The sequence below is a fragment of the Rhamphochromis longiceps genome, linkage group LG2 (assembly GCF_057381845.1).
Source record: "Rhamphochromis longiceps isolate RC_006_pf linkage group LG2, R_longiceps_female_GT1.1, whole genome shotgun sequence".
NCBI lineage: Eukaryota > Metazoa > Chordata > Actinopteri > Cichliformes > Cichlidae > Rhamphochromis > Rhamphochromis longiceps.
In genome coordinates this window covers 37,850,180-37,863,325 of record NC_140558.1, presented here as the reverse complement: position 1 = coordinate 37,863,325, position 13,146 = coordinate 37,850,180, and the positions used below count along the sequence as shown (strand labels likewise).

The 13,146-nt window shown below is 43.0% G+C and overlaps 1 protein-coding gene and 1 non-coding gene across 3 annotated transcripts; one reads left to right on the top strand and one right to left on the bottom strand.

Annotated features, from left to right (window-relative positions):
* Window positions 1–505: 505 nt before the first annotated feature.
* Window positions 506–578, top strand: trnak-cuu (transfer RNA lysine (anticodon CUU)). The gene has a single exon. It is a non-coding gene; the product is annotated as a tRNA-Lys (tRNA).
* A 667-nt stretch (window positions 579–1,245) lies between these two features.
* On the bottom strand, window positions 1,246–12,778 carry efemp2a (EGF-like fibulin extracellular matrix protein 2a). 2 transcript variants are annotated; one of them, XM_085427241.1, is made up of 12 exons: window positions 12,616–12,778; window positions 7,576–7,805; window positions 6,906–6,954; window positions 6,629–6,817; window positions 6,032–6,154; window positions 5,454–5,570; window positions 4,506–4,625; window positions 4,278–4,397; window positions 3,994–4,120; window positions 3,297–3,492; window positions 1,908–2,097; window positions 1,246–1,535 (listed from the first exon to the last, which is right to left on the bottom strand). In XM_085427241.1, the coding sequence occupies exons 2-11, from the start codon at window positions 7,675–7,677 to the stop codon at window positions 1,924–1,926; spliced, it is 1,317 nt and encodes a 438-aa protein (XP_085283367.1). In that variant the 5' UTR covers window positions 7,678–7,805; window positions 12,616–12,778; the 3' UTR covers window positions 1,246–1,535; window positions 1,908–1,923. The 2 variants fall into 2 exon arrangements, with proteins under 2 accessions (XP_085283367.1, XP_085283358.1); XM_085427232.1 differs by having other exon boundaries at window positions 1,246–2,097; window positions 12,616–12,777.
* Window positions 12,779–13,146: the final 368 nt, after the last annotated feature.

Here is a 13,146-nt window from a genome sequence, read left to right as displayed (position 1 = left end):
CTATAAAACTCTGCTCCGGACTCCTTGTTTGTGGGAAAGTGCAATTAAATGTCAGCTTGAAGACACTCCCCACTGTGCGGGAGACGGTCCTGTGTAGACACTGCACTGCTACTTACAGGAGGAGGGTCAGTTAAGCAGGCATACCAATCAGTCAGTCCAGTGAAGCATCTCATTTGTTTGATGGCAAGCAGAAACTCCCAAGCGTTTAAGTACAAACAACTGCAGTTCCTCTAGTGGCCACTTGAGGGTGGCAGCAAGGAGTCCATTCTCACCATGTTGGCAGAAAAAACGGGTTCACAGCATAGCAGAGAAAACTGTTGTGGTCTTTGTGACTAGGTCCTTTCTTCTGTGCAACGGGTAATTTTCTTTTTATTCACTTCTCTTAATTGTTATTGATGCATTCTTTAGGTATTTGGCTGCTTTGAATATATGTCTATCAGCTAGGCTAACTAGCTTTTTGTTAGGCTACTACAGCCAAAATGGCTAACTGTATATCTCTCTGTAAGCCCGGCTAGCTCAGTCGGTAGAGCATGAGACTCTTAATCTCAGGGTCGTGGGTTCGAGCCCCACGTTGGGCGTCCGCATTTTGAACCACACAAATCACAACTGACATGGTGAGAGTAGTTAACAGCCTGGAAAAGCGAATGTGTCCTCAACAGGAATGTGGCGACAGTAAAACAGGTCTCATTGTGAAAATGAAACGAGCAGCGAAGGTGGCTGAGCTTAAGAAGCAATAGATATAGTACACCAAAGAAGTAGAGGCGAAAACGAAAGGAACTTTCTAAGTTGAGCGTTTAATGTTTCTCATTTTGAGCAGACAGGATGGGCAGGATTTCGGAAGAGTGCATTAGAGAGCAGGCTGTTGATAAAGAAAGAGAGGCAGGGGTGAGATCATTTGGTCATTTGTAGAGAAGATATAGTACATATTTTGGTCATAAAAGTTGTTGGATTAACGGGATAGTGTGGGTTCAATAAAGAAGTACAAAAAAATTTCCCAGTGCTTCACTATGCTTGTCAGAAAATATTAGGTTTTCTAATACTTATGATCTGCTGACCAGTCCTTAATTTTATGGCGCTCCATTTTGCAGTTGAAACCCAAACATAATCCATTATATAATATATAAAAGGTTAAAAGAATCCTCACCAATTAATTTATCAGTAAACCGAGTACTTGTTTCAGCTCGCTAAGCGTGCTAGAAATTCCACAGGGACCTGAAATAAAGAAACTGTATTTAGTTCTTGACACATGGTTGAAAGGGTTTATTGTTTTATTTGGGTTCAAATCTTAAAAACAAAAATTAAAAAAAAAAACAAAGTACAACACTCAGGAACAACAGTGGCGGAGATTTCATCGGGAAATGAACAGCGGCGGGCGAAGGAGGAGCGTGGGTGCTGAGGTCTGATGTGAGTGGTTACTGAATCACGTCTGTCAACAGGAAACAGGGCTGACAAGAATAAAGTGACAAACAGAAGAAGATAAGGGTGTAAACTGTGAAACGGATAAGTCTGGTGACGCCCGGCGTGAATCATTCCACCTGAAGGCAGACAGAAAATATGTCACACAGATTCGTTATCGCCATGAATGCAGAAAAACCTCTTTTCTACACGAATGACTGAATAACCGTAAACATGATAACAGGAAAATGGGGAATGACTTTGACAGGACTAATTATTTTAAGGCTGCTGGTTATCTGTGAGACATTGCTGCTACAATGTGTTTGCATACGGTACTGCATGTATATTTTTACACATAGTGAGGGCAGACAGAAAACTGTCACTCTCCGTGGACAACACAGTATAAAAAGCTATTAGTTTAACATCACAGTGACTGGTTGAACTGCATCCACCACTTGTGTTTTACAGCTTCTTTCTCCTTGTTTGTGTCTGTGTCTCGCTCTCCGTGTCACCTCCAGCTCTTCTTCTTTAAAAGGTGTACGGCCCGACGTAGATGGAGAGTCTGAGGGCGGAGCTTGTCTGATAGTTGTTCTGGTAGTTGACCAGGGGGTTAATGGACACCATCTCCAGGTCCAACGTGTACTCTCTGGGCCCTGACACGGCACGGGCCAGCACCAGCATGGCACTGATGTTATTGATTTGCTGGGGAAGACAGAAAATAATGGAGTGTTAAAGCAGAGTGGCATTTACACTGGTGCTCTTCTCACTGTCACATGTCAAAGTGTCTTCTTTTAAAACGTCTCATCACCTCTATATGAGGTGAGCTTCTTCTTTCTTTTTTCAAGAATCTGCACATCCACACAGTTGTTTTTCATTTATTCCAGCTGATTAAAATTCTCCTCAGGTTGACACTGGGCTGCGCTTACCAAAGTACATGTACCAATAAAAATGGTAATAGAGTCCGTTTTGCCCTAAACAGGAGCTAGAAAACTAGACGAGTGAGGTGAAAGTAGAACACAGGCGGCACATTAAGAAGTCCAAGCGAAAAAATAAAGAAGAAATACGTGTAATGAACCACGTGTGCTTATGAAAGTCGAAACAATGTGAGATGAGGTTACTTATCGTACCTTTGTTTTGTGTGTCTGTGGAGGAGGTTTCAGTGATTTTAGTGGGTGTGTGGGCATTGCACCCAAAACACCCAACATTACATGTCTTATCAAGTTTTACTGGGGGTCAACTATGAAAAGGACAGTTTAAAAGATGGTTTGGAGATGGTGGCACTGATGAAAATACATGAGGAAGAGCTGAAGATGTTGAGGTTTTCAATGGACAGGATTAGAAATGAGCTCATCAGAGGGAAAGCTCAGGTTGAGCAGTTTGGAGACAAAGTTAGAGAGGCGAGGCTCAGATGATGGACATGTGCAGGGGAAAACAAATACTCAATGCCAAACACATAGTAGATTTAAAATAAGTGAGTCTTGCCTTTTAAAATTGTACTAATAGCATATAAAATCTACATGTCCAGGCTCCTGGGTATATAACTCAGTTATTGAGGTCAGCCTCTCCTATCATGTGATCAGGGTCTTAACTGTTTCACGCTCTTAGGTCAGCTGATTCAGTGGTTTGTTTTAAACACTTATTTTTATAGGATAGGTTTTCTTTAACTATTATTTTTGGTCCTGGATGAAAGTGTGTATATGGGAATAAATATAAGACCATATGTTTCCTCTGTGTCTGTATGCTGGAACATGTATACTTATTTTTCAAGTGTGGTTTTATTCAAACTGTGAAGTGCGATGCAACTGTTATTGTTATTATTATTATTGTTATTACCAGTCTAAAGTTAGTATTTAGACCTAAAGACATCTGGTGTTGTGATTACAGGGTCCCACTCTCCTCACCCTGATGTAAAAGTCTCCGTTTTCATCACCGGAGCGGATGCGGAAGGTGTTGTAAGCCCTCGCAGAGACGCTGGTAGCCTGGATCTGGAAGATGTCCGAGGGGACGGAGCGCTCGGAGGTGATGCTCATGTAGCGGTGCACGATGGAGAAAGGCAGCTCTCGACAGGCGGGGTTGTTGACGGGGCACACGCAGCGGCTGGATGTACAAATGCACACAGAGAGGAGCAAACAGTTACAGTTAAGAGAACAGTTGTGCGTTAGTAGTAGGAAAACATCATGAGCAGTTAGAAAATGAGCCAACAGAGGGAGTAGTATGACTGAGAGCAAAGGGCTAAAACCTAAACAAATATTGAACAGTGGCCATTTTTTTCCTTCATGTTTTTCTAAAAATCATCTTATACTACTAAATCTTCAGGGATATGTTAATAGTGACCCACACCTGTTCCTGAGCCAGCACTTGTTCACAGATGTAATGGTTTTCTTATTGCATTGGAACACATTCAAACGAAAAGGTTGAAAAGCTGGACTCGTACGTGGAAAAAGTAATTGGGGTAATCTTAGAGTTTGAGCCAAACTCAGCACAGGGGCTGATTATACTCGGAGCCGATGGCCAGCACATATTTGAGTAATTGAGAAAAGGTGTGTGGAGTTGCGTGTTCGCGTACGCACACAGAAGCTTTCACGAAGTGTCACTCACTTGTCAGACACTTGGATGTAAGGTTCCTGGCAGCTGTTCTTGTCCACACACTGGTATCGTCCGTGGATGTTCACGCAGTTCTGCGTCTCCGTGCACTCGTGTTCTCCCGTTTCACATTCGTTTATATCTAAAGCGAGCAAACAGCTTGTGATGTTTCGCTGAACAGCAGACAGGGGCTCGAGAACAAGGATGAATAGGCATTGACTCAGTGCACCATTTGTGACTCTGAGAGCACAGAGGGGAAGGTGTTAGTTTCAGGAGGAAATGGAGGCGGGCGCACTCACCCTGACACATTCTGGTGCCCAGCAGTCGGTATCCCTCTGGGCACACGCACGAGAACTTCCCTGGTTCGTTGACACACTGGTACTGGCACAGGTAACTGGAGTAGCTGCACTCATCGATGTCTAACAATTCACAAGGTTGGGTTTTATTAATTGTCGATCACTAAGTAGCAAAAAAACTGAGAGGGATAAGCGTGCACTATCACTGTCGCTCCTTTTGTCCTTCATTACCTTTACATTCAAAGCCATCGGGCCCGAGCTCATAGCCCTGATCACAGCGACAGAGGAAAGTGCCGTATGTGTTGTAGCATCTCTGCGAGCAGGGGGCACCCATCTCACATTCATTCACATCTGAAAAGAGGAAAAGCAGAGAATCTGAGGTCTGTTGTAGGCTGTGGATCAAAGGATTTTAATAAAGTTAAAAACCCCAAACTCTGTGTTCATGTCAGTGTGTTGAACATGCAGTTTTCCAGTTTTATTTTTAACGTAAGACTGGATCTGGTGGAAAAAGGTGATGTCATGAACTTCTGGAAATCAAAGCACCGATTAAACTTGAACAACGTGATTTATTATGTAGTGACAGTTGTGGAGTTATAAGATAATGATGTAATCCAAATCCCATCAAATTTAACTCACATGGATTTGATGAAGAAGAAGGAGATCAGCTGAGTTTTTCCGAGGTCAAAGCCTCAATAAACAATTATACTTTTGAAAGTAGCTGTGACAACTGTACTCACATACAGTTTGGGGGCAATTCAGTATTGCCATTTGCTTCTATTTTGCATTTGGAAAGTTTTTTTTAGCCTTTGTTTTACAGAATAGGCAACTTATTGGACTATTAGGCAAAAACTATGCAACTAATGTAATTAACTGTTTTATTGAAGCGCTAATTATTTAAAAAAAAAAAATAGCCTAAACTACCAAACAAATATAAAGAAGTTTAAATTAACTACAGCATTAACAAGAAGTAATGGGGAGTGATACTGAGAGAGGGAGGCAGCAGTATACATTTGCAAGAAAAACATCCAAAAAAACTGGCATCATTACACATCAACTATTACAATTCTCGATGTTAACCTAACATACTTTTACTTTAAATTGTTATTATTTCAGAGTTTTTTTTAGTCAATATTAGAAATGCAGGACTGTTACTCACACTGCTGTACTCTTAAAACTCACCAATGCAAGATCGATTGTTTCCTGCCAGCTGGAAACCTGGTTCACACTGACAAGAGAAGGAGCCGGGCACGTTGACACAGCGATGCTGGCAGTACCTGTACCTGCACTCATCGATATCTGTGAGACAAACGAGAGTTATTAAGAACAAGATTTAAATTTCTAAAGATTTTTGGGCATATTGCCACAGAGGGGGGGGGGGCTATGATGCTCTTTTCTAGCTTCATATTCTTACTCTGTAGCTTTGAATGATTCACAGTTCAAACAAATTGTTATTTATTTCTGTCTGTTTCAAAGGGCCATGGGCTGTTAACAGAGTGCTTGTAAGCCTCGCCTTATTTCCATATAAGGAGGTCTTTGCTGAGCTGCCATTTGCTCCCACAAGAAGAGAAAAAACAGTTGGAAACTGGGCATTTAGAGCAGTCTGAAGTCTGACTTCTTGGCTCACACTTTTATGTATGCAGACTTCATTATTTGAGACTCAAATCCACCATTGTATATAGGAGAGAAAATAAAGAAACGCATAATAGCCCAGTTAAGCTTAATTACACCAATTAAAGGTGAAATTCAAAATATCTCACCAACGCACTCTGTGCCGACTTTCCGGTATCCATCCGGACACTGGCAGGTGAAGGCGCCCACCGAGTTGATGCACTCCTGGCTGGGTTGGCAGTCGTGCTCGTGTCTCTCGCACTCATCGATGTCTGTGTTTGTGGGTGTGGTGATACAAACGTTTAAAACGCTGTTATTGTGAGCGAACACACCATCATGCAGCATGACTGACATATACAGTGTGAGTGTTACATGCCACTGGCCACTACGTTCCCCTCACTTGCACCCAGCAGCTGAGAACATCATGTTGAGTCATGTTTGCTGTGTCATGCAGGCCACTTTCTCGCTACAAGTCTTAAAACACAGCAGCTGTCCTCGTGTGAAATCTTCCAAATTCCTGCACTGTCTGCCCGCCTCCCGTGGACTCATGCTCACTCACACCCTCACAGATTGCACCCACATGCTGCCTCCAGTCCTAACACCTGTTGCAGCCACCTGTCCCTCACAATCTGTGGCCGCCAACAATGAGTTTACACAACCACACACACACAAACATGCTTAACAATCGCTGATCCTGCGGCCACCTGTCCACCTCCAACCCCCAGACCAACAAACCAGACACCCACCCACACAGCTGTTTCCCTGAGGCTCGTAGCCTAGAGGGCATGGGTTTAAGGGCTCAGCGGGTGTAATAGGAGGCTCTGGAGCAGGGATGAGTGACGCAGAGCGGGGAAGGCACAGGTAGCCTCCATAGTGATTGAAGCACTTCATTTCCCCCTTGCAGGCATCAGGAATGGTCTCACACTCATTTATGTCTGATGGGAGATTGAAATGTAAAACACAAGGCAAGATTATAGAAGCAAGAGGAGAATCAAGGTGTTACTTGATTCAACATAGCCTTACCTTTGCAGTGCTCAGTCTGAGGGTCCCAATGATACCCATCTGTGCATTCCTGTAAAACGCAGCAGACACAGTGTGTGTGTGAGAAAATGATGGAAAGAAAGATGTGAACAGCCCCCCTGTGCCAAGTAGTTGCATAATGTATTCATAATACATAATAAATTTCCCAGTAGTGAGACGTGTAAAAAAATTAAAACGAAAAGAAAAAGAGGAGGATAGAGAAACTTGTTTCCTCTGCTAAGCCAAAAAGACAAGAAGCCTGCTTTAGAGGATTTGTGACATGTAAACTACTTTCCTAAAGCAAAATGTCACCCTAAAAAACAAAAAAAAGTATTTAAGGCCACTGTTTGGAAAAAGGGTCATTATCATTCAAGGGAAAAATGCTGCTGTAACCTGCATGGAAAGAGAAACCAGAGGCCTGAAGAAACATGGTATTAAAACCAAATTTAACCCCAGCAATGAACACTGTAAAGTCCTGAGAAGGGAACATTTATGTGGAACTTTGAACAAGAAGATGATGAGGCAATGAGAAAGAGCACAAAGAAAGAACAGAGAGAGGATTGGAGGCCAGCATTTCAACACAAAACCTGTAATGTGAAGTGACAGGTGTGGGAAAGAGATGCTAATAAAAAAGAACGGAGTAGGAGAGGGAGAGAGATTCATCCATCCTTACCGTGTAGGTGTCACTTTCTGAACGTGGCTGTGAAATCGCACTGCGGAGGAGCACAGTCACACATATGCACACACACAAGATTGGCACACAAATACCCTGCATACTAATGCACTATTTGATGGGAGATTGGGAGATCGGACTGGAGCATGCACACAAGCGCACACACACAACAATCAGGCAGGTAGCGGTGCCCTGAAGACGAGCCTTTGTGATGTGCAGAGCAGTGGTATCTGTGTTCACGGAGAGAGACAGAGGGAAAGAAGGAGTGGGGGGGAAAGAAAAAAAACATCAAAAGACAAGATTCGAAACTCAAAAATCACAAAAATGGTTTGATTCTGTCTCAAAACTCTCCTGTGCTGTTAGCTGTTCCCACAGCTGAGATGGATAAATCAACTGGAAGCAAAGGCACCAGAGCCAAGTTTTAAGAAGTCAGTCAGAATGCAAACAGTTTGTTTCTTGGACTCGGTTCACCGTTTGACAACCAAACAGTTCCCCCTTGATCGCAGCGAGAATAAATGGAGTGAATCACTGTGCCAGGTAAGAACATAAACACTGTGACGTCCTCCAACTTTTTGCTGAAAATAACAAAGTCAACATCCCAGAAATACTTTCATATTAGCTGCTCACAGAAAGCTCTCTATGTCTGCATGCTGGCAGCCGGCAGGGTGACAGTCCTGGTGAGCGCTGCCTCCAGAGGTTCGGTTTACAGTGTATCAGCGCTGCATCGGTGGGCCCGCATCAATCCAGGCCAAAACATCAATTTTTTTTTTTACAGAAGCCTCTCCTGCTCAGCTGTTTCACTCTCACAGATTACATTAGTTTGCACCTACCAAACTTATTTTATGTAGAATCAGAGTCATGCTTGTTTAACGGACGGGGGAATCTGTCTTTGCCAAAATAACCAAACACATTAAATGCTCCACTTAAGTAGAATTTCTGGTTCTTTACTTGCGTAACTTCCAATTTTATGCCACTTTCAGCTAAACTGCATTTCACAGGGAACATTTGTACTCAGTAAATGAATCTTTATTTAACAAAAACATTGCTTATAAAACGTTATGGATTTTTATGGATTATAGGACATGTCATGTCGTCATATGTCTAAGTGAGCTTGTTTCGGTTTATATGCAAAGCTGTGCAGAGAAAGCAACTGAACATCTTTTAAAAAGTATGTGCAATCACACTTTTATTATTTAAGAAATATTTAAAGCTCTGTGAAAGCTTTCATGGAACTTTATAAAACACCTTTACTGCTTCTATCAGAATTAAAAGTTTAAGTAGCAGCCAGGAGCTGATAATGAAATGGACTGAATTAGGTGATCATGAGCAGCTGTGACCACCTCTATAAAAGCAGATGTTTTGGCAGTTTGCTGGTCTGAAGCGTTTAGGTGTGTTAACCCGGTTTGACAAGCAAATTCAATCTGTGCAATGGTCACAGAAACTTAAAATTTTCAGGCTTCAGTTAAATGTTAAAGTTCATGGCAGTCCAATAAGAAAAAGACTGAACAAGTATGGCTTGTTTGGAAGGGAAAGAAAAAAAAGTTTGTAGCTTATGTTTGTAGCTTTGTAGCTTAAGTTTGTTGCTTTTGAACAAACCACAGGATTTCTGGAATAATGTCCTTTGGACAGGTCAGCCCAAAGTGGAGATGTTTGGCCAAAGACAGAATATCAGCACAAATGCCTCATATAGTAACTGTCTCTCACTGTGGTGGAGGGGTAATTATTTGGACTTGGGCACCCTGCAGTCACTGAGTGGACCATGAATTCCCCTGTATACCAAGTTATTCCACAGTCAGATGTAAGGCAGTCTGCCCGCTAGAGCTGGGCTGAAACTGGATCATGGGAGAGGACAATGAAATCAAGCAAAGCAGCACATCTTCAACACAATGGCTGAAAAAGAAAATAATCGCTGGGCCATTCATACATGACTGAAATCCTGTGGTGGGCCTTTAATAGTCTTTATGCATTACTGTGAAAAACTGTTTGACAATCAAACAGAGAGCCGTGCATGAATGAAAGAAGAGTTGGACAGATTACCTCCAGAATGATGCGAGAGACTGATAGATGATGACTACTTCAGAGTCGTGCAATTAAACAGGGTTACAGGGTTCAATCAAACCAATGGACCAGTGCAGGGTAAAAAGATCTGCACAACATTTACTACATTTATTTTAAAGCTTCAGTTACTATGGCTATTTTCTGATATAGATTTAAAATCTAAAATATATTTGCCCTGCAGCAACTTCAGTACCTGTCTATGGTGTACCCTGCCTGGATGTATGTAAAACATAAATCTTGGTTACTTTTAGATTAAGTAATTCAACTGGCTTTTTTGTTGTTCAGTAAAAATAGACAATATACAAACCATAAATCAGTCCATTATAAACACTTTTATTTTATCTGCCTGGATTATTGTAGAACAAATTAACCAAAACACTATTAATCAACATGAGAATGTAAAGAACTAAAAGCCATGACCATTTAACTGCCATATTAGCCTCTTTAAATCAACTTCCAGTATGCTTTAGACTAAATGTTTATAATATATTATCAAAATATAAGGGTCTCTGTGGCCACTATTTAAGAGCCCTATCTTTGATGTCTTAGTACTGTATGCACAGGGGTCTTTTACCCACACCTCTTGCAAGATTTTTTCCTATAGTAGAATATTTTTTGATATTACTATTTTTACTTTAATACATTGTTCTGTACCATGTAGTGTATTTCTAAGGTAAATATATATTGTATGGTTCATTGTTGATGGATTGGGCCTCTCTGGCAGCAATGACACAACCATCCTTCAGTTAATGTTCCTGAAAGAAGCTATAAGTGTTTAAGCTGAGCCTAAACATAAACAAGTTGCCCGTTCCATCTCCGCCAGACCAAAAAGACACGGGGAAAAAAACAGACAAATTGAAGTAATAAAAAAATCCTAAGCAAGTCTTGTTTGCAAAGTGAGTGAGCGCCAGTTAAAATACAGGGAGGAAGGTCATAATCACTGCCTGTCTACGTGCATACACTCACGCTCTGATATAAACTCCCGAGGCCACATTTGCAGGCATTGCTTATTGTTTTATTTCAGGCTGAGACAAACAGAAGGCCGCAGGGTGACTTGGACACCCCGAAATACTCGAGGAATGACATCACCGTGACCTTTGAGTGGTGAAAAGCAGAAAAATATGCTCTCACACTGTAAGCTCAGACGGTAAGGCATACCACCGCGCAATCAGACAGCCGCAGTGCGTGATCTCTCTGAATTGGCCCAACAGTGACTTACAACCAGCAAGAATTTGACCCGAAACCACCCAAAAACAAACTGACCATCAGACTGGGGTCCAGTCACTCACTGGCTACTGAGTGTGGGCAGCAAGGATGCATGGGTGTTTCCCTCCTGCTGCTGGAGATCAAGTGGCGGCAGATCTCTGGAATGCCCGTGGCAAGGATGTGGGCACCAGTTCTCAGCTGGGATGCCCTGCCACTACAGTGGTTCCCAGAGTATCGGGTTCTGGGAAACCCCCCACAGTTCACATAAGAGGACAGCTGGTGCCAGACCTCCAGCCACTCTTCCCTAACCTCCCATCCCTTTGGAGGATGTGTAGGAGGATGTCAGAGAATGCGGCTCTGATACAGAACTTCATTGTCTGCATTCGACCACCACTGACAGGGAAAATACATGATTTGAATAACTGATGAGTCAATCCATAGAAAATGAATCAGGAAGAATTTTCATGACTCGTTTTCCAGCAAAACAGTGAAAGCAACTACACAAATATGCAGTTTCCCCTGCTTTTTCTGTCAATACGAAAGTAACCCAAATATGCAGCAGGGTTTGATTATTAGTGGGGCAAAATGAGACATCTGAAAACGACATCTTGGACTCTGGGAACTTGTGGTGGGCTTCTTTTTTATACAAGTCTACCATTTACTAGCCCACAAAAATAAAAAATACAAATCATCGATACTTAATGAAGCATTTGGAACTTGGCTCAGCTTCAGGACTGCCAGGTGACCCATTTTTAAATTCACACATTCAGAACAGCTTAACAAGCAAAATGTCAGGCGGCTTATATCAGTGACCACATGGAAACCAAAAAAAGACCAACAGCTGGAACACACACACACAGAGTTTAGACTCCAGGATGGTCACTTGTTGTAGTGTATACACAAAGTTTGCGTTGATGTGCTTGGCTGTGCGTGGAGCAGCCTGAGAACACGGTGACCCAGCGCGCTCCACCAGCTGTGCTCAGTTACATTTGTGGCAGTGAACCTGCATATCCACAATCAGGGAGTCTCCATCTCACACTCGGCCTGACTTCTGTTCCGGGAAGCTCCACAGGTAAAGACAGAAATAACGCCCTGTCGGAGAAACTCACTCACAAGGTAAAACATGTTCCTCCTGAACTCTAACATGTGATGCTTTTGTGTTAGAGTTCAGAAAACTTTGACATGCTTGCTTTTTCTAATCCCCACCTTAAAGTGGAAACATCTGCTTTTACCTGCAGGAAATTGATTACACAAAAAGTGAAACAGCAGTTGTGCACTGTGAGGTCATCCAGGTTTAGAGAACTCGTCTACATGTTGACACATGTTTGTGTTTCAGATTTTGAACTTCCCCCACCTAGAGACTAAACTGATCTTGTGACACTGACGTTGAAAGTTGTACAAGAGGGATGAGGCGGAAGGATTTTGCAATATTACAGTACGATAACATGTGCCCTGTGACTCACTGCCTCTCTTCCTGTCTAACCCCATATTACAGTCAGAGCCAAGAAGTAAACTACTCAGACACAGTTAGCCACGTTATCTTGGCTCTCATAAGGAGCCAAGTGCAGCTGGGAGAGCAGAGCAGAGAGCAGGGCAGTGGTGCAAGTGTGACGTGTATGGCCTGTACAAGAAAAAGTGGGTAAGAGGTACATCTCACCTCCCTTACTTCTCCCTAAAATGCTCGCAAAACATAGTAAGTCATCCAGCAAGTCTCTCTTTAACAAACAGCCATTCTTTGATATGTGTAAGAGGCTAAAGAAGCACAGGAAAACTCACAGAGGAATCTTCTGTCTCTTAGTCTCCGTCTGACCAGTGTGTCCCTCCTGCCGGCTGCGGTCGTCCCAGCCGAGTTGGCGTACAGAAGTGGTCCCTTAAACTCCTGCCTGTATGACCCTGAGAGAGAGAGTGAGTGGGGAGACCGACAGCTGGAGCAGCTGAGCACATGGAAAGGGAGGGAGAGAGAAAGAGAGAGGGAGAGAGAGGGAGCGAGCAAGACAGGCAGAGGCGAGAGAGAGCGAGAAAGGGAGGAGAGGAACAGCCCCCTTACCCCCCCTCTGGCCCCCTGCACTGCCATCCTCCACTCCCCAAACCCCCTCTCCCTGACCCCCCAGGATGCAAATTCCTGGTCTGCGGCCCAAATACCGAAATTCCAAACCCGTCCAAATCGCAGGCACAACTCGCAGATTCACACACGCACATGCCCCCACATCTTTTCACCCTCTCACTGGTCCCACAACACACCTGGTTTCATTTAAACCAAACCCCCGCAAAATCCCGAAGCTCTCCCACCCATTCTACCCTCCCTAT